This window comes from Prosopis cineraria, unplaced genomic scaffold (assembly GCF_029017545.1).
Source record: "Prosopis cineraria cultivar Desert tree isolate PC_DT_omini unplaced genomic scaffold, ASM2901754v1 PC1, whole genome shotgun sequence".
NCBI lineage: Eukaryota > Viridiplantae > Streptophyta > Magnoliopsida > Fabales > Fabaceae > Prosopis > Prosopis cineraria.
In genome coordinates, this window is record NW_026555332.1 from 42,371,932 (window position 1) to 42,393,616 (window position 21,685).

General features: G+C 31.5%; 2 protein-coding genes and 1 long non-coding RNA gene across 5 annotated transcripts; 2 read left to right on the forward strand and 1 right to left on the reverse strand.

Annotated features, from left to right (window-relative positions):
• The first annotated feature begins 11,977 nt into the window (after positions 1 to 11,977).
• On the forward strand, positions 11,978 to 15,225 carry LOC129302382 (probable prolyl 4-hydroxylase 7). Of its 2 annotated transcripts, none has more exons than XM_054941230.1 (8): positions 11,978 to 12,367; positions 12,491 to 12,550; positions 12,638 to 12,695; positions 12,792 to 12,896; positions 13,432 to 13,489; positions 13,593 to 13,768; positions 13,843 to 13,903; positions 14,657 to 15,225. In XM_054941230.1, exons 1-8 carry the CDS (start codon positions 12,201 to 12,203, stop codon positions 14,956 to 14,958), a joined length of 987 nt encoding a protein of 328 aa, XP_054797205.1. In that variant the 5' UTR covers positions 11,978 to 12,200; the 3' UTR covers positions 14,959 to 15,225. The 2 variants fall into 2 exon arrangements, with proteins under 2 accessions (XP_054797205.1, XP_054797197.1); XM_054941222.1 differs by having other exon boundaries at positions 11,980 to 12,367; positions 12,464 to 12,550.
• An 829-nt stretch (positions 15,226 to 16,054) lies between these two features.
• On the forward strand, positions 16,055 to 18,175 carry LOC129313395 (transcription factor MYB35-like). Of its 2 annotated transcripts, XM_054956458.1 has the most exons (4): positions 16,055 to 16,142; positions 16,785 to 16,918; positions 17,027 to 17,156; positions 17,443 to 18,175. In XM_054956458.1, exons 2-4 carry the CDS (start codon positions 16,786 to 16,788, stop codon positions 18,161 to 18,163), a joined length of 984 nt encoding a protein of 327 aa, XP_054812433.1. In that variant the 5' UTR covers positions 16,055 to 16,142; position 16,785; the 3' UTR covers positions 18,164 to 18,175. The 2 variants fall into 2 exon arrangements, with proteins under 2 accessions (XP_054812433.1, XP_054812427.1); XM_054956452.1 differs by lacking the exon at positions 16,055 to 16,142 and having other exon boundaries at positions 16,560 to 16,918.
• On the reverse strand, positions 17,254 to 21,555 carry LOC129313407 (uncharacterized). Its single transcript, XR_008593933.1, has 2 exons — positions 20,521 to 21,555; positions 17,254 to 20,441 (listed from the first exon to the last, which is right to left on the reverse strand). It is a non-coding gene; the product is annotated as an uncharacterized LOC129313407 (long non-coding RNA).
• Between the last annotated feature and the right edge of the window lie 130 nt (positions 21,556 to 21,685).

The following is a 21,685-nucleotide window of genomic DNA, read 5'->3' on the forward strand; positions in this document are numbered from 1 at the left end:
TGCTTTATTCCCCTGCAGATTCAGCCTTTGTTCATTCATATTTTCCTGATGACGATACTTTAATCATGTCGTATGATTACTTTTCTCATTTAAGAAGTATCGAGGAGAGTTCAGAGAGAGGCCCTTGCTTTTCATTGTAAGAAAGAAAACAGCGAAAAATGCTTCGCTTCTGAAACTCTCCACCTTCCTTCGGCTACGAGTTTTATCTGCGACGTTATTGATTATTAGATATCGCATGTATATGTATTCTATTGATTTTGTTAATCTGACGGTTAATAGAGGAAAATGATACATTACTTCATACTCCTTTGTTTAAAATTTAAGGAAAAATATAACTTTAAAATACTGAAAAAATAGTGCAGGCGTTTAAAATTATGTTTTCTCAAACTTTAAATTTAAACTGCACAGCTTTTTTTTTTCTATTATAAAAATATCCATAAATGTAAATTTTTCTTGAAGCCAATTATCAAAATATCCTTAAAAATAATACTCATTCTTTGATAAAAATATAATTTAATTTTTATTTAAAATGATAGTACCGTAAAAATTAAGGGCAAGATTTATGTACTTAACTTTATACACTCAATATACTTTTATCTAATTGAATCAAGACATGAGAATTTTAATGTCAATAATATTAATCACAATAATTTGTTATAAAATAAATAATTTATAAAAAATATATATGTCTTAATTTAATTGAAAACAAACACCTTAAGTATATAAGACTAAATATATAAATTTTTTTTCTAAAATTAATCCAGCATTTTTCCTTAATTTAGTAATACTATCATTTAATGAAAAGAAATTTAAAAAAATATATCACAAATATTTCTTGAAAATTTTTGTTTTGCTTACAACAAAAAGTATAATAAAATTTTGCTTACATTTAAAAACCAACTACCAGAAGGGATTGCGAATAGTGAAAGGTGTTAGTTCTTATAATGTAATAAACTAATATTTAAATTTCTGTTAGGATTGATGGTGCCTCCAAAAATTGCACGGGATATTGTGGCTAATAAAAACTGACATAGTAGCATTACATACTCCCTCTCGTTTGCTATATTAGTTGCATTTTAAAAAAATGTGATTCACAATATTAGTCATTTATTGATGATGATTAGGTGTTTCAAAATGAAATTTTCAAAACACCCTTATTGTAAAGGAAAATTGATCGTACTTTTTTTTATTGTAAAGGAAGTAACTTTTTTATAAATATGAAAAAAATATAAAAAATAATTACATTAATTAGATCACCTTTTGGTTTTTTCATTTGAGAGTTAATTTTAAATTTTATTTATAATTATTTTTTATATTTTTATTATATTGATATTAATAAAGTTTATAAAAATAACTTATAAATAAAATTAAAAAAATATATGATATGCGGTCTCGTGATAGCTAGGGCCTTTTGCTGGTCAAAGAAAAAAGCCAGGTTCTTGGTCATTAACTGTGGCCCATCAGGGAAACTCACAAACTGGACAAAAGCATCTTGCGTGGCCACCGACCATGGGCTTAGCCTTCTCTCTCTCTCTCTCTCTCTCTCTCTCTCTGTGGACTAGACTTGAGCTTCATTAGATTTCCTCTTTCTTTTCGGCCTGAGGCTAAACATGACCCGTGACATTCCGAAGAGCTTTTATTATTTCTATCTCCACATTGAAAGTATATTCAGTAATTGACCACTTTGTGCATCTATCAACTGAAAACACCCTTAGATTCTATACTTGCGTGTAAGATAAAAAATGAACATAAAACAGGAATGGCCTTAAATGTCATAACAATCTTAGTATAAAATTTTTTGATCGCTAAGGCTAAGCATCGCGTTCAAATCTGTGCACTTCACAAATTCTGTCTTATCTTGAGCTCGACTCAAACAAATCAGGTAAGTTAAAAGTCTTGTGTTTTAGGAAGACAAAAGTCACAATCAGGAGAATTTGGCATCCACCCATAACACATTATCACAAAATTATTTGAATAAGATGCTTCATAATTGACATTGACGATCATTTCAAATAAGCGATAAATAAAAAATAAGGAATATTTGATAATTATTTTAATAAAATTATCAAGTAAATAACCATATAATTAATTATTATTAGTAAATAAACATCAATTTTATTACATTTATTTATTTGATGCTTTTGCAAAGGTAACCATTAAATATAAATTTAATATACTTGACGGTTTCATGTAAACAAACGCCAAGTAAATTATATTAAAAAAATATATATATATATATATATATATAATTTGATGCTTTTTATGAAAGAATGATTAAGTATTTGTTGCATATATTTGACAGTTATTTCAGAATAAGCATCAAATATATAATACTTAACATTTTTTTAAAAATATCTGTTAAGTAAAATAACTGTTAAGTATTATGTTTTAAAATTAGTTTTTAAAATCAAATTGTTCTTTCTTTACTTACACCTAAACCTCTCAAAATCTCTCCAAGCACTTGCGAAAAAATATTTTTGGCCATCAACCATGATTTTGCTTTCTTTTGAGGTTGGATTTGTGATTTTTCTGCTTATTGCTTGTTGCAAAGCTTGTTTGTGTTTTTGTCTTCCCTCTTGTTCCCCTGTTCATTTTTGGTGTTCTCTCATTTCTTGAGATCGGTTCTTTAATTTTTCCATCATCAATACTTTTTGAGTTCATAGATTATAGATTTTTGTTTATTTATGGCAAATGGTTGTTTCAAATTTTATTTTTGTTGACCTATGGATGTTCTTCATTATTATGGATGTTCTTGATTTTGTTGTGAAGTGATTTTTGGTGTTTTAGATTTTGATTTTATAAGTTAAAACAATTTTGTTACTAAATTTTTAGTTAATTTGAATATTTTCATTGTTAATTGCCACGAGCATTCTCTTCTCTTAGTGTTTGCTATTGCTACATGGATTGAGTTTGTGCTATTATTGTTATGTACTCTTGAATGCAGTTGAAAATATATTATTTTGCTGATTTGTTGAATGGACTAGAATATTTAGGATTAAAATATAGAATGAAAAGAGGGAATAAGACTCCAAAAATGTTCATTTTTAAGCCGTCATACAATTAAAATGTTTTTAATATGCAAAACTTTTTTGAGTTGTTATGTAATTGTTGCGATGTATTGTTGTTAGATTAATCAAGAGGGCATAAAGCTTGTGAACTCTTATTTTAAGCCGTTATGCTGTCAAATTTTTTCTAATAACTATTATTAAAAATTAACTAGTTATTAGTTTTAAATAAGATTAAAGAGGGAATGTGTAAATATTGTGCCTCTCTTAAGACTTATGTGATGGCTTCAAGGATGGCTCATTAAGTGGTGATTGGGGATGTCATTAGTTTTTTATGATGGGCTATACAACAAACCGAGCTCATTTGAAGTTGTTTAGGATGGAATTTTAAATGAAATCCTCAAACACAAAATGGCCAGCACTAGTCTGATAAGCTTCTACTTGAGATAATTCTTCAATAGTGCTCAATTAATTACTTGAATTTTGTGTGTGCATACGCGTGCATGCACTTGATTATTTTTTCAATACTCAAGCCACCTTTATAACTTACTCATGGTTCTTGGTAGCCTTGGGTCGAGGTTCAAGTTAGTTAATTTTCATGATGTCTCTACCCATAATGAAATTACTAAGAAAGCTCTTAAAGATCAAGCAAAGTAACTTTTGGATCAATTCAAAGACAAGGGAGCAAACAGTGATACTTTATTTCTTACTCCTTATTGTTAGGGGTGAGCTACTTTCTCATTACTTTTCATGCAAGTAAATGTTTTTTATATTTACTTATTTAATAACATTAGTTATTTTTTATTAGGGGGCACTAGATATTTACTGTGATTAATCATGTTGCTTCAAAAATTAGGTATTTTGGTCCTCTTAATGGAGAACCAAGCAGTAGCCAAATATGGTAGAATTTTTAATAAGTAAATTGAATTTTTATCAATTATTTTTTAATATCCATATATATATATATATATATATAATTTTTAACATTTATTTTTTATTTTCTTTTCAGAGTTGTAGTATTGTATCGCACTATGACCAATGAAACCTTGTTTCCCAACTTGAAGGCATTGTATTCTTGTGAAAAATGGGTCACAGTTAAGGTATTTATCTAATTGGTCAAGTTTTTAATCAACAAATAGTAGCCTTTTAACCATCATTTCATTGATATGTGGTTTTCTTTTATAGTATACATCTAGCCAGATCAGAGAAATGATCATGGTTCTTGCTTGATGAGATTCCTAGAGGAAATTATCACCCATGCCCTTACCACATTATCTAATAAGGTATATATTAAATTTAATTACACTTAAATTATAAATTTTAACTAATTTTAGTTAGATAGCTATTAACTTGAATTTATTGTGACTCTTTGCATACAGTCCTTCGAGAACGCCTACTGCGTTTGGTATGCAAGTATACATATAGAAGAAACCCTTGAAGAGGTAGTTCAAGTCGTGTTTGACATGCGAATAACGGCAGTGGTTTGGCCCAATAAATAGTTTTGGCACACACATCCATTTTTTAGTCAAATTTTATGTCTCAGGCCACTTAATTTTGAAATTTTAGCTTGCAAATTAGTTAAAATTATAGATTTTTTTATAGTTTTAGATTTAGGCTACAGGAGTGATATAGGAATTTTAAGGTACTTGGCTAGTAATTTCAATATAAATAATGATTGGTTTGTTTTTTATTACTGGCTAGCTAATATATATATTTGATTGCTTCATATTTATAAGGGGCTACCTGGAAAGCAATCCTCACTTAAAAAAAAACTCCATTTCACTTGATGACTATTTTAAAATAATTATCAAATATATTCAAATACTTGACAGTTATTTCAAAATAACCATCAAATAGTTTTGACAAATTTCTACACGCCTAGGTAGGTTTTTATCATTAACATTTGATGATTGTTGTGAAATAACTATCAAGTATTTAGGATATTATTTGATGGTTATTTTAGAACAACCGTCAAGTATAGTCTTATAGAAATAGCTAAAATACCAAACATGTAAGATTATACTTGACAGTTATTATGAAATAAACATTAAGTAATGTCTTAAATATTTGATGGTTAAAAACTGTTAAGTAGAGTCAATAATTCAGGTTGGGTGAACTTATTTGGATTGAGTTTGAAATATCATGCTCTCTAAAAAAAGCTCATATATATATAGCCAAACTTGATTTTAACTTTTTTTTTTGTTGAGTTTAGGTTACCCTATCAAGCTTAGCCAAAACTATCAACTCTATATATATATAGAGCCAGAAATTTCAGTAGTCAAGTTTATTCATGTCGAACTTGATTTAGGCCGAGTTTATTTGGATCGAGTTTAAAATATCCTACCATTTAAAAAAAAAGCCATATAACTAAACCTGATCCTAACTTTTTTTCGGTGGGTTCGGGTTTAGCTCGAATTACATGCTTTACCATCAAGTAAGGGTATCCCTAATACATGGCGCCTCATTACTTAATGGTTAAAAACCGTCAAATATTGGCTAAAATAACCATCAAGTAATGGAGTCTTCTGTGGTAGTGAAAATATATGTTAGGATTGCAAAAATTCACTTGTAAATGTTTCTAACTTAAGCTAAAAGGAATAACAATAAATTACAGAGCAAGCATTTGACTGTGGTAGGATTTCTAGATGTTGTTTCTGTTGTATTTTGTGTGATATTGCAGTTCCTCCACATTGTCTTTGAGATATAGCAACAGTATAGTTCAGACCAAAATAAAAATAACGTGAGTTTCATACGCTTTAATTTTTGTGTCATTGCCTTGTTTTTACAACACTACACACCACATGTAGACAATTCTTATATTTCTCTTTAATATCCAAAATCACGTGAAATTCAAATGTTAAATAAAAAAAATCAAAAAATAACAAAGGAGTCCTATCTATAAAAAATTGTAAAAATCACATTATTTATAAGTTGTGATTTGTGATATCCGATTCATCAAATGTAGGGCAGTACGGCCTTAATTAGCCAATTTCATCGATTGAAGATTACAATATTGGTTAGCATTTAGAAAGGGTGGTAGCCCCCAGACCTTTCAACAAAAAAGAATGTGGGTGACTAGAGAAAGCAGGTCCCCTAATAATAGGTAACCTATCATTTTTAGCACCTGATCTAATTTGTTAGAAATGGTTAGCTCTCTAGTTTGCCAATGAGATATAGGTAGCAATTAGCAATATGCAAATTATATGTTAGCAGGAGTTACTTATAATGGTACACAACCAATTGAGAAGAGGATCAAGATGATAAAATTGGACCAACTAAGCTCCACGAGATTCAAATGAAGGTATGGTGGTTCATTTTATTCTTATTTGGATCCATTGGTTTCCCTTATTAATTTATTAGATTGACCTTTGGTTGTTCATTATATGCGTAAGGTAATGAAAATTGGTCATCAAATTTTGACCAGGATGAAAATCAGAATGCAAATGCCCCTTATATGTGCCACATTATTTTCGATCATGTCTGAGAGATATCACTAATATGAGATTTGGTTTCATTCTATATGCAATGTTGTGCTTTGGGTAATAGCGGGAAAGGTTAGTAATTATTCCACAATATTCATTATATGAGTATGCAGGGGAGGTAGTGGTTTATATTATCATGAAGTGATCTATGATTGTCGAAGAAGTCCACAATTCATTGGTTAGTTTCTATGAATCAACAATGTGTTTTGCTGTTGCTAATAATGTTATTTGTTATTCTTTGAGAGTTGATTGTGATTATGATAATATTCCTTTTTTTTCCAACACCAATAGTTCCATGTTTTTCATTATAATATTTCTCTGGCTTATATATCTTCCAAATTTGGATTTTCATAATTGGTCATCGTTTTTTTTTGTTTTGTAATCAGATTTGAAATCACTAATAATAAAATCTAGTCAAATATAAAGCGGTTTTATGTGTCTTTATGTTTCAGTTGGTATTTGTCTCCATTGATATCCAATTTTTTGTTCTTTTTTTCCCCCTTTTGGTGACAACCATATGATATTTGGTCCTACCCATTACTGAAGATTCAAGTATTGTTGAAATTTAAATATGGGTAATTCTTTTAATTTTTGAAAAAAATATAACTTTTGATTCCTACACTTTACTTGTGTTTTACTATAAGTTCTTACACTTTTTTTGATATTTTAAGTCCCTACACTTTTATTTTTTAATATTTCAGGTCCTTAAATGACCAAAATGAATAAAGTATAGGGACCTTAAATAAATGTAAAACACAAAAAATGAAAATGTAAAAATTTAAAATATTAAAAAAAATGCAGGGACGAATAGCAAAACATAAACAAAATATTGGAATCAAAAATTATGTTTTTTTAAAATTTTTTATATAATTTTTGGGTACAGCTCGAGCTTGATGAGGATTTTGTTGTCAAATTTTAAGAAAGTAAAGTTATTTACGTGTGATTTATAATTTAAAGACTTCTATATATTTACCCTTTTTTTTGTGCTCATTGCATAGCCATGGCCTTTCCCTTTCATTAGAAGTAGAAAATATGAAGGAAATCAAATAAAGCGTTTGAGCTGTCTTCACAAGAAAAAGGTTTGGGAACCAATAAATTTGTTTATGTCATATAAGAAATATAATTTGGAGTTCTAGAGGCCTGTTTGTTTCTAGTTTTTAAAAATTATTTTTTATTTTTGAAAATAAAAAAATTGTAAAATTTGTTTGGATAAATGTTTTTTATTTTATTATTTTTAAAACTGTTTTTGTTTTTTAAAACCAAAAAAATAGAAACAACTTAAATTTGTTTTCATTTTATTTATTTCTTTTTAAAATATACTACATTTAATTATTAAAAATTACAATTGTTTTGAATAATTTTTATCATAAATCATTACCATTAACCGTTTATAGCTATAACTATTTGTCTATTTTTTAATTACAAAATTATTTTAAAATTAATATAACCAAATGAATTTTTATTTTGTTTTGTATTGAAAAACAATTATGAAAACTATATTATAAAATAGTTTTTAAAAATAAAAAAATGAAAACAGAAACTAAAAGGCCTGTAAAATCCCTGCAATTCATGCAGTTTAAACTAAGAACAAAAATACCAAATAACAAAGTTTATGCTTTCTGCAGGACTTGCTTATATTGCAAACCACACCACATGATAATATAAATAACAACAATTACTTCTTAGTACAAGCAATACAACTCAAAGATACACATTAAATTGAAAACTATCACAATAATGGCAGACAAAGAACTTGAATGACCCTTATCATCTTATTTCTATCTATCTTAGTAGTTTAAAATGCTAATAGTACAAAAATGAATAGAGCACAAAGAAGGTTATCACGCGTTTTCAGACGCTATTATATGTCATCTTTTTTTTTTATCATATTTTGTACATACTTGTGAGAAATATTAAACGAATTATTTAACTCTCTCAACGCAATTCGAATAATATTCAATCCTAATATCCCAAAGAGGAGGGAACTCTCAAGTACTTTCTCATTATACCCACAATTGAGTAACATACCCTTCACTCAAAATCTCCCATGCCATCCTTGTGCTAAAAACTTCCTTGATCCTGAAAAAAGAATTTCAATAATATAATCAATATTCCTAAACCTTCAGAGGTATGTTCCCATGTATATTGTCATTTAGTATATACATTCATGCATATTACTGTTATGCACCAATAACTAAAATAATGAAGGGATATACCATAACTATCAAACTTGTAGCAGATTATATCATTACATATTCTAATAACCTGAATACTATCTGCTTGAAGGTTCATTACCAAGTATCCGACCAAAGTGGATCAACTTCAGTGGTTTTTTTTATGCTATTGCCAGTGAGCTATTGAGAACAAATATCCACAAACTAATGGAGCAACTTGAGTAGGTACTTCAATTTTCAGCCAACTATATGTTTAATAGTTTCTGTTATTCTCCTATAGTTAACTTAATAGCGAAAAAAACATGCCCAATGATCGTTAAAACATGATGATGGTATCTACCATTGTTACCCATAAACATTAGAAGATGTAATTGGCAAGATCATGCCAATGAAACTAAGTTACTCAAAATATAACTTGACAAGGAAATCATCCAGCCTCAGCGTAATTGCTTTACAAGAAATGGATCAGGTGACATAGGCATGATTTGTATAACCAAGTTGAAAAGGCAATCCAATGATTCACAAATATATGATTCATAATTATTATTGAAAGCTTCTTCCTGATCATGTGTGAAATTACATTGTCATATGTTATTTCAACTCTTGGATTAACAAAAACTTCTTTTGTTGAAGGTTGGTGATTCAACTCCATTATCCATGACCACAATTGTAAGATTTATTCATATTTTAGAATTAATATTGTTGACGATGTGTTTACTCAATTCTTTTTCCTCTCATCTCAACTAAATTAACTCCCACTTTCCCCATTCCTGTCTAAACAGGCCACCAAATCAATTATAGAAGACAATGATCAAACAGTGTCCACTCCCACAAGTTCATTGGTTCGTAAAAGAATGCTGGAAGAAGACAACAATACAATGGCCAATGGCCATTTAACATTATCAGAGATCCGCAATTCAACCATAACAAAAATAAAAAAAATAAAAAAATGAAGTGCATCCCAAAATTAGAACACGATGAATCTATAGCTCCGGGTCTGTCAATGATATCAGTGGATGAGTTTTCCGCCACCAACCCTGCAAGAGGATCAAAAGACAAAAAAACCAGTCATGTGTAACACTACGGTATATTTGTGTGCATCTTTGTTACCCATTGAATTATATGCGTCACGTTTATATTAAGTGGCAAAACTTCAGTGAAATATAATAATCTAGAATTGTGGACTTTTGCATGGGTCTCTTGTGTGATGGTTGAGCATGTAATGTAATGATACTATGTATCCTATGCATCTTAAGACATACATGATGACTACGGGATTAGTACTTTGTGTTAAAATTTTACTACTACCACCAGATGTAGGTTACAGGTGCTGCAATTTAATTATGGGGAAAACATAATTTCCAAAATAATTTTTGCTTTGACACGCACACCCTTGCAAGTTTTACATTATTAATCTAGCACCAAAAATATCGAATTCATATAGAGCGAAACAGAAAGTTATAACCAAACAAGAACAAATTAAAATACAACAACTCTAAGGTAAATGATATATAAAGAATAACAAATACAAAGAGCAATGGCCCATGCATGGATTAGAACAAACAGAAGATACTGATGAGCAGGACAATTACAAGTGGTTTGTTTTCGTACCCTACGCTCCAACATATTTTCATACCAGCTTAAATAAAATACCTCTAAATAATCAATAATCAATTAGAACAAACCGTAGGTTGAAACCGACTACCAGCACAATTACAAGTCGTTTGCTTTCGTACTCTACGCTCCGAAATATTTCCATACTGGGTTAAACAAAATAATATTAAATAATCAATAATCTGCAAAATCAGATTATCACATGTTCCACCTACTTAATTAAAAAATTAGAAATATCTACACAATTCATATGAACAATTCTTATATTCCGTGCATGCGCATGAGGCCAAAATCTAATTAAATATAAGGAGAATTTCACTAAAGTCTTATTATATTTTTTATATTAAGTATGTTTAAGGATAGTATATTTTATTAAAATAATTTAAGCAAATTAGTTAGATACTTTTAAAGTTTATATATTTATAATATATCATCTAATATTTAGAGGTGGAAATTCTTTTATGTTCTAATATTTTTTCCACCACTTTTTTTCTTTTCCATTTTCTTCTTCTTCTTAATACCATGTTATATTCTTATATTAAACATATTTAAGGATAGTATGTTCCATCAAAATAGCTTAAACTATTTATTTAGATATTTTTTAAGTTTATATATTTATAATATACCTTTTAATATTTAGAAGTGAAACTTTTTTTATGTTCTAATAAGTTCCTTGGATGTGACACAATTTTAATCCGGTGCCAAAAAATTTTAAAATTTCATTGCAAGCTCGAAGCATTAATATAAAATAAATTCTCTTACTTGAATGATCAAAATGCCCTTCAATTATAATTAAGATTAAAGATATAACAAGCCAACTTACTATTTTTACAAGTAATATATTAGTAGATTATTAAGTTAAGTTATAAGTTTTACAAGTAGCATTAATAGAATAAACATAACTTCTTGTTATTCTTATAATATTACTTATAAAAATCGTAACTTGACTTGTTATTATAATCATATTACTTATAAAAATCACAACTTAACTTATTACTATAGCACTATTACTTGTAAAAATTATAACTTGTTTTGTTTACTAATATTTTTTGTAAAAATTGAAACTTAACTTATTATTTTAGTTTTATTATTTGTAAAATTTTTAACTTGACTTGTTATTATACTAATATTACTTATACAAATTATAATTTCATTTATTATTTAAGTAATGTTATTTGTAAAAATTATAATTTAACTTATTATTTTAATAATGTTACTTATAATTGAAGGGTATTTTGATCATTCAAATAAGAGAATTTATTTTATTTTAATGCTCTGGGCCTGCAACAAAATTTCATAAGTTTTTGAAACTCAGTTGAAATTATATCACATTCAAAATTTTTTCAATAAAATTCTCCTTTCAATATATCATTCCTAGAGAAGATAAATATAAAATATTGTGGCAAAAAAATGTGTATCAAAATGTCAAAATATTATTTATATATGTGTACCAATACATCATAAATAGACGTGTCTATCAAGGGGGGAAAAAAAGAAGTTACGTTACATCTCACAAGTTATACAGCGTGCCGTGCTCTAACTTTAATCTAACCTAATTAAAAGTCTCCGTAATTTTTATTTTTATTTTTACTTTTTTTTTGAGAAAACTACGAAAACGTGTAAGCCTGCAAGGTGTTTCACACTTTCACTTTTGCGTCTGTTTCTACAGAGAATCCGATACAGGAACGGTGAAGGAAGGTTCGAGAAAGGAGAACTGGGGCTCATAATTAAAGGACGAAGAGAAAGTCAGTGGAAGCCAAATACAGTGGGCGCTACTTGAATTCTCTGAAAGTTTCAACATATGGAAATAAAATCACACAAAAGTACAAAACCCCACGACTTTTCCACTTCCTGGTTTCTCTGATTCATTCCAGTTTTCTCATTCCTGCATTGCTTGTTCGGCTCTTTTTCCCCATTTCTATAAAATGTCTCTCTGTCCTTTCTCTACCATCATACCGAGTTCATTCTCTCTCCCTAACTTCCCCATGGATTCTAGATACGTCCTTGCAATTTTGTTCTGTTTTCTCTGTCTTCTCCCCGATCTCTCTGTCTCTTCCATTAGATCGCTGGACCTGGGCCTAGATATGACCACGTAATCGCCCACATCCACACTTTTTTTTTGCGTGTTTGTGTGTAAAACGTTGATTAAATGTTTCAATTAGTTTTTTATTTCTAAAAATCTTTTCAGGCATGGATCGGTTCTTGGATTGAACAGGGGAAGCTCATCAGTGAAATTCGATCCTACTCGGGTCACTCAACTGTCTTGGCGTCCCAGGTTTTTAGCCTTTTTTTTTTTTTTTGGTTGCATTGGCTGAGACATGCATTGAGTCCCCCCCTCTTTTGTGAAATTTACCGTACGCAGGGCTTTTATATACAAGAAATTTTTATCCGAGGAAGAGTGTGACCATTTGATTAATCTGGTTAGTTTTCTGTTATTATTATTATTTTGAAATGGCCGCTGTTGGTCTTCTGTCCAAAGAGTATGTTATCTTCAATTCCCGAATTTGTACTATCAGGCCAAGGACAAGCTAGAGAAATCTATGGTAGCGGATAATGAATCGGGCAAAAGTATAATGAGTGAAGTCAGAACGAGTTCTGGGATGTTTCTTAACAAGGCTCAGGTATAATTATTTGTGGATCTTCTGTTTAGCTGCACCGTATTTGATGCTGGTATGCTTTACTCAAAAAATGAGGCGAGAAGCAATAAAATATTGTTGCTCTTGTCTCTGCATTGCAGTTCTATCAAGAAACTTCATTTTTAACTCTATGAACACACTCACGTTTATCATGTAAGTATAGTGTTTAACATAAAGAGTTGCGTCATTGCCAAAAATTTCTTTGCTATGCTTTTTATCCTCTTTGAAACACGTTATTCTTTTTATCTTTTAAGGGAAATTGGTGTTTTGTGACGAGAGACGATGCACATCAGTGGAATATTTCTGTCATCTGGTGAATTTAGTTTGAGGACCCGGAGTTAATAGAATTTTCATTTTATTTTTACTGTCAAATATCACACTGGTGCATTTGGGGAAGTTTTAAGGAAAAGTTTATACAAAATTGTTGTGACGATTTAGCTGTAGCCTGTACTTTCATGATCTTGAGTTTTGTTCTCAAAAAGCCTTATCAATTAATTTACTTTTCTGTTTTATATCGAAGGATGAAATAGTTGCTGGTATTGAAGCCAGAATTGCTACATGGACCTTCCTTCCAATAGGTGGGTGCAATATTATGCTGTGATTCATTTCAATGCTTGTATATTTTTCCAGGGTGATTTCTCTTTCATATTTATCAGTCTCTAAAGCCATCTATGCCATCAGAGAACGGTGAATCTATTCAAATACTGCACTACGAGAATGGTCAGAAGTATGAGCCACATTTTGATTACTTCCATGACAAGGCTAATCAGCAATTGGGAGGCCATCGGATTGCCACTGTGCTGATGTATTTGTCTAATGTTGAGAAGGGTGGCGAGACTATTTTTCCTAATGCTGAGGTATGAAACATATAATGAGCAATCTTAATGTTCATCTGAAAGAAATCCATTGTTGATTTGTTTGCCATTTTTAGGCACGGTTATCCCAGATAAAGGATGATAGCTGGTCTGAATGTGCAAAGAAAGGCTATGCAGGTATAAATTCTAGGATGCTTTGACGAACAATTGCCAGATTTTCTGACAGTTTGGTTTCTTATTATCATCCCTGAAAATTTTGAATGATGTCAAATGTGCATGCCCTTATGATCTTTTTTGTAGCAATATTCTGTTGTTACCCTTTTATAGGCTATAGTATGTTATCAAATCATGAGTTGGTATTTTAACGATAAGGATTCATCGCCAGGCTGTTTTTCTCTTTGCTTGATGTGCCAGATTCACTACATTGCCTCTCTACTGATATTGAATAGTTTCTTTTTTATTTCCTTGTAAACGGCAATATGGATGATTAAACATGAGATTTCTGTGAACCACCCAAGCCCCTGGCTACTGGCTGCTAAACTAAATGTGGTAGCTTGCTGTTAAATATAATTGTAGATTTGTCACCAAAAAATATAATTGTGATTGTGTAAGAGCTTGTTTGGGTTATTTTTCAGAATCAAAATGGGAAGGGCCGAAGGGGGGAAAGGTAGAAATGTCTCCATTGTTTGATAACATTTTTTTTTTTGCCCATTAGCTGCATCATTGTGAAATATTGCGATACAGGGGTTGTTTTATTGATTGATCAAGTAGTACCAGCCAGTTTTTGTCGTTGACATTGATTGCATTTGTTGCCTCGCTGTTTCGGTATAAATATGTCCGGCTCTCTGTGTCATCTATAACAATTAGCTCTTGTGTCATTGTTTTGGGTCATGGCATAATATCTAATGCCATTCCGTTTATATGTAACAGTAAAACCAGATAAGGGTGATGCCCTGCTGTTCTTCAGTCTTCATCTGGATGCGACCACAGATCCTTCGAGTTTGCACGGAAGCTGCCCGGTGATCGAGGGTGAGAAGTGGTCCGCAACCAAGTGGATTCACGTGAGGGATTTCGACAAACCAATCAAGAGAAGTGATGATGGGGAGTGTGTGGATGAGAATGTAAATTGCTCCAAGTGGGCTAAAGTCGGGGAATGTGAGAAGAACCCACTTTACATGGTTGGAAATGAGCAGGTCAAGGGTTACTGTATGAAGAGCTGCAATGTCTGCTAGTTCTAGGGTTTACTAACTGTATATAACACATTTTTCCCGGCCAATAACTGTCCTATTTTATTCACCAATCCCCACGCTGGGTCAACGTTGAGGGAAAGATACACGAAGTTGCCTATTTTTCTCTTTGCAATATGATGCTAATGCTTTTGACCTCCCCGGATGGATTCATAGTTGTATCAGTCTGGATCACTGCGTTACACCAGATCCAGATAATTGTAGTCATAAATAGATGACTTGTTGGTAATTTAAAAAAAGAGTTAAAATTTAGTTTTGTTCTTGAATTATATTTTCATGAGTATCCAGTGACTTGATCTCAAACTTTTACGGCTAATAATTTCTCCAGGCCAGTGATTTTTTTTTTTTTAAGAGCAAGGGAAAAAAAAAAGGTTGGGAGAAGCAAAGGAAGAAGAAATTGGAGGGCACGTCGAACTAATCGGCGAGCAGGGAGCCGGGGATTGTGGGGGGGGGGGGGAGAGAGATGATGACATGGAGGCACGTGACAGCTCATCAAATTTTTAGGTCTCATCTCACTTGTCTCACTCGACATCTGTTCGCATCTATTTAATGATAAGTTATTAGGTGATTCGTCTTTTAAAGTTTAGGAGGTTAATACTCCTAAGATATATAGTTTGGAGACGAAAATAAATTTTAATCCTGAAAAAATAAAATTTGAATCCCTTGTAAGTGCTTGGGTCTTCTTAAGTAATCCCACTAAAATTAAAGCGATGAGGTGTGAATTTTTCCTCCTGTACTGTAATAATTAGCAAAAAAACCCTGATTTCATAAATAAATTAATCTTTATTTCTATACATGTATTTGAATAAGTTTAATATTAATAAATATATAGTTTACATAATATGTTATTTAAATAAATGTATTTAAATTTTTTATGATATCATTACCTATAAATTTTCGCCTCATTATCTTTGGATACTTTTACATGTAAAGATGACATAAAAAGGCAGCGGTTACCGTAAGAGACAAATCAATAGATTTTTTCTCCTAACTAATACATGTTAAGAGTGTTGGTACTTGGTTGTCTTGATGAGTCCTTTAACATGGTTTTTTTTTTAAAATGAAGGATATCCTCTATTCTGAAAGCCGAAAGTGTTTAGCCTTCTACAGCAGAGGATGAAATTAGAGACAAGGCTGAAAAGTAAGAATGATGGGTGAAGAGACAGAAGGTTGAGTCTCCATGCTCCAACCCCACTTTTTTTTGCTATATATAGAATAGTTCCATTTCAGATTTCCTCGAGATATAAATGACCTTCTTACGCATGAGGGTCACTTTCTTTTCTTTAGGTGAAAACCACTTCTACTGAAATCTTCTTCTTGTTGGTGGTGGTGGTGGTGGTGGTGTGTGTGTGTGTGTGTGATTCTAAGGAAGAGAGGTATGACTGTGAGCCATAAGTAGCATGAGAAGATATCTTCTTAGTTTGTGAGCCTCACATAAAAGCTTGGATTGCATGCTGCACAACAGAAATGAAAATCACTGTTTAAACATGTATAAAGGTCATTCGATTTGTACCCGATTAGATATTGCTGTTGGAGGCCAAGCTCATGAGAGAGAGAGAGAGAACAGGAGAGGGAGGCAATTGCAGTATGTTTCTGATGTCATACAAAATGGTTTCATTTTTTAAAGTTGCTTTTCACAGAAGATGAAGACGTTCATGCAATTCTTGTTAGCATAAACCCATCACTGCATGCTTTCCTTGCCTCTTCATATCTTAAAACGCTAACAGCTTTCTTTCAAGGCTTTAAAGTTATGTACCTCTGCATCATCAGCATTACATAATTAATCTCCCAGCTCCTTCATTCTCTGCCAGAATGGGAAGGCCACCTTGCTGTGATAAATCCAATGTCAAAAGGGGCCTTTGGACTCCCGAGGAGGATGCTAAACTGCTCGCTTATGTCTCCAATCATGGCACTGGCAATTGGACTCTGGTTCCTAAGAAAGCTGGTTCATTTCTTCCCACCCTTTATTCTAAAGCACCAATATAATATTATTGTCACTTAAACGATACTCCAACTCCAACTTCACGATTTTTTTTTTTTTTTTGGCTTGCAGGGTTAAACAGATGTGGTAAGAGCTGTAGGCTCAGGTGGACTAACTATCTGAGACCTGACCTCAAGCATCATAGCTTCACACCCCAAGAGGAAGAGCTTATTATTAACCTTCATCAAGCTATAGGAAGCAGGTTTACGTTTAATTTGATGTTATGTTATATTAATTTGTTTTCAGTTTAATTTGTCTCCGAAAAGAAAGCAGAATTAGCACGACACGAAGAGCAAATATATATATTTACATATAACTGGCTTGGATTATTGAGAAGGAAACTGACCATCGTATTGGGCATGCATCACAAGCTTGGCGCCATTGCCAGCCATATATCTGTTTTCTTTTGTACGTACATTTGAAAGGTAACGAATGTTGCATCTTTTTGAGGCATCTGATCAGTGTTTAATTGTTTTTTTCTGGTGCAGGTGGTCTTTGATTGCGAGGAGACTCCCTGGGAGAACAGACAATGATGTGAAGAACCACTGGAACACAAAGCTGAGGAAGAAGCTTATGAAGATGGGAATTGACCCGGTGACCCACAAGCCTGTGTCTCAAGTCCTTTCTGACTTGGGAACTATTAGCTGCCTCTCAACTGTAACAACTGAAACACGACCCGCAAGCACCAATCTAATGGTCTCTAATCAGCTTGATCAAGAGGTGCAATCCCAATTCATTAACCCAGAGAATGACGTCCAGTCACACCAGAACGAAGCTGCGTCTTCATGTTCCTCGTCATCGTCATCATCTTCCTCTAGTATCACACGACTAAGCTCACCTCGCTACGTCATGGCTGCTGCTGCTGTTCCTGCCCCCTGTTCATCGTTTGATTGGAGCGAGTTTCTTCTGAGTGACCCGTTCATGTGCACCGAGTTTCAACAGCTGAATCAGTACGACATGAATGGGGTTTCGTCGTCGTTGAGTCCCTCGGTTATAATGCAGAACCAAATTCAATTTTCGAATAATGCAGGTGATGAGGGTTCAGGAGTGGTTGTGGCTGATGAGGCGAGCGTGAAGCGTCAAGTCTTTGATAAGCAATATTGTGAAGGGACTGCTTCATCATCTTCATTCGTGGATGCCATTTTGAACAGAGATAGTGAGATTAGGGCAGCATTTCCTCAACTGCTAGATGCATCCACTGATTACTAGATTCCCCTTTTCTTTTTCCTTTCTTTTTTCTTCTAAGCTAAAGTGGCATATATAGTTTGAACTACGCGATATCCCTCTACGCTAAAGCGGGGAAATTTAAGATTGTGTTCTCAGACTGTTTCATAGGAATGGTGGGATCACATTATTGAGCATGAATATAACAGCCTAAACACTTCAATTTTACCAGTGCTACTTGATTTGTACTGCCTTTTTTTTTTTTACCTTTTTGATTACCAATTCAAAAATAAAATAATTTAATGATTTATTTCAGTAAACTAGTTGTGGTTAGTGTTTAACCTAGTTGTGTTTAGTGTTTAGTTATAATATGCACATTGATAAATGAAATAAAATACAGAAGTTATATTATATTTTAGATCACTTGTAACTAGAATCCAAGTAATTAAGGCTTCACCTGCTAAATACATTGAGCCAGGGCTACGTTAGGATCATTCATCTTTAGACATTAAAGAATAAAGATTAATCTCTTCATGTGTGTTGAGCCAAGGCCAATTTAAGATACCAATATCCAAATGCTAAAGATTAGTTAATCTTATAGAACTTAATTCAAGCGAAATCCATCCTCAATTGATCATGATCGATCGGCAATTTTTTCCTGTGCACAAGTTCTTTTTTTAAAAGAGTCAATTGTGTAGAGCATATCCGAATCTCTGCTAAAGGAAGATTTAGAGACCCCCTTCCTCCCTCTGATGCGAAGTACAACTTACAATGGATGCATAACAGGACAAAATTTACGTAGCCTTCTTACATATAAAACAAGACTCAATTTACAGCAACATAAAGCTGGGGTACATAAGGACAAATTCCAAATTACAAGGCGTTCAAGGACATATTCCTCAAACTTTAAAAATAAAAATGAAATCTCCAATATTTTATTTTCTTTTGTGTAAGAAACAATTATATATAAAATTTCGCTGGATAAATTCATTAAAATTTAAAATATTCATAAAAATTTGGGCAAAAGGACAAAAATACTTGAAAAATTACTAACCAAGAGCATCCAATAATTTAAAATAAGAAAAAGTGCACAAGTACTCATGAAATTATTTTTTCAATGCATCTATGATCAAATTGCTAAAAGTCAACAGTATTGATTATTAAGTTGGAGATTTGAAATTTAATGATTTGATCACAAATATGCTGAAAAAATAACTTCATGGGTGCTTATACATTTTTCGTCACTTTAAAATACTAGATGTTCTTGACAAATAACTTTTAAGTATTTTTACCTTTACCCTAAAAGTTTTATAATATCATAAAGCTTAAAAAGTGACTTAGGGTTTTCCTTTGTATTTTAATATCTGTATTGTCTATAATATATAACTATATGTGCTCTGTAGATGTGTAATTTAAATTGGTAAACAAAAAACCAAGAGAAAAAAGACCTAAGGATAGGTGACAAGTATTGTCCTATCATAATCATTGTTACTTGAATTAATCCAGATGATTGAATCATCACTCAAAAATAAAATGATTTGGTTCAACCATTTGGCATATTTTGACAATTGGTTCACTTTGACCTGAGTGATTCTTGACGATCTAAAACAAAAACTCAAGATTTGAAATAATTGAACTGTTTTAACTTATTTTTGTATGTGTGATTTTTGATGATTCGGAATAAAAATTCAAGACTTGAAATAATTGAATTATTTTAACCTATTTGTGTGTGCGTATGTGCATGTGTGCCTGTGTGAATATTATTTTTTATTTAGTTATTATATCACTAGTTAAACTATAAGATCCATGACCTACTAATTTTTATGGTTCATTGTTTGGTCTAATTTTTAAAACATTAATCATAATTCAACCTTCTAAACATAGCTATGCAGCCTACCACAAGTGCAAACACAAGAATCACCACGCAAAAATTTCTAACAATAGTAATGCAAACCCAAATGAATAGCCAGTCAAAAGTTATGCCTCAATTAATTATGTGTAAATGATAAATTAGCTCTATAAATTTAGCTAGGTATTTGCTATATTGGCATTTACAAGATTTAGGAATTCAGATCCCGGACCTCATACCTCAAACCAAAATTAAATATGATTAATTATTTGAAGGACAGAAAATAACTTAACTGGGAAGGCGCAGAGAAAACATATAAAGGATCCAGGGAGACAGAGATAGAAACTCATCACCACTAATCTCCCATGTTGCAAAGATCGTCTCGTTCATTTCGCAGACAAGGGTCTTCTGGAAGGGTATGGAATATTCGAGTTGATTCCTTAGAATCAAAAGATACTGCTAATTCTGCTGCATCTGTATCCACTAGGAATGAGGATGGATCGCAAGTTAAAGAGAACAGTAAACAAGAAACGATAGAAGAAAATAGAAGTACCGAATCAAGTCCTCAAAGCACATCATCGTCTTCGCCTTTCGTCTCCGTTTGAAGATAAGGTACGCACCAGTTTTATATCATCCATTTTTTGGATCTGCATCTGTATGGGTTATGATTGTTTTGAAAATTGAATGACCTGTGTTTTTAATGTCAATCTGTGATCTCTCCCTCATATTTCTTTTCTTTAGTTTCAAGTCAAGCCAGGTTCACACGTGCGATTGTTAAATATACATCCACAGTTTCTTTTTTCCCCTTTCTTTCTTTCTTTGCGTTTTTTACAAGAAGAATGATCTGAGATCGGGAACAGGGGGGAAAGGGAAACGAGGGGAATCTCTTAGAAGGATTACTAGTTTATGGTGTAGGACTACAATATAAACTACTAATTTACACTATGTTTCGCTGTTGAGATATATAGGCGGTTTTCTGGTTTGTGTTGGTTGAAAAAAAAAAAGAAAAAACTCTCTTTTTAATGAAAGGATTAGATTCTGTGATTGGCATTTAGAAGGAAGTATTACTTAGACTAAAACACTGTTAGCTTTGGTTTGATTATGATAGACAAGAAGGATTACTTTTTCATTCTCATTTGTTTAATTGGCCACTTTCAGTTTTTTATTTTTTATTTTAACAGAAATCGGTAACCAATGCTAAATCAGATTATTTAACTATATTTATTTTGTCTATTACTTGTTCGTTTCCATAATTTTCAATCGTCATATCCGATGAGACCATTAAATGTTTTTCCAACACATGAATGTTTTAATATGTTATTATAGAGATAATTGTAAGTGCTGATATGACATTTTCAAAACTTTAAAAACACTAGACAAACCAATGACATGTTTAGTAACATAAAATAATTTTAAGGCTTGTCATAGATATTTATTAAGTCTCTGTTTTTTTTTAATTGATAGATGTATAAAAATATTATCAATTTCAGTAAATAATCATTTAAGATATGTCAATGGGAGAATTTCAAACAACGACTATGAATGTGATATAGTTATTAGTGAATTTTAAAAAATTTTAAATTTTTAATTCACTTCGAAGGATAAAAATAAAAAAAATTTAATTGTGAAAAGATTAAAGTACCATTCTTTTATTATAAAAAATTACTAATTATTAATTTTCTTACTTCATTTATTAATTTATTAATATCACTTATAAA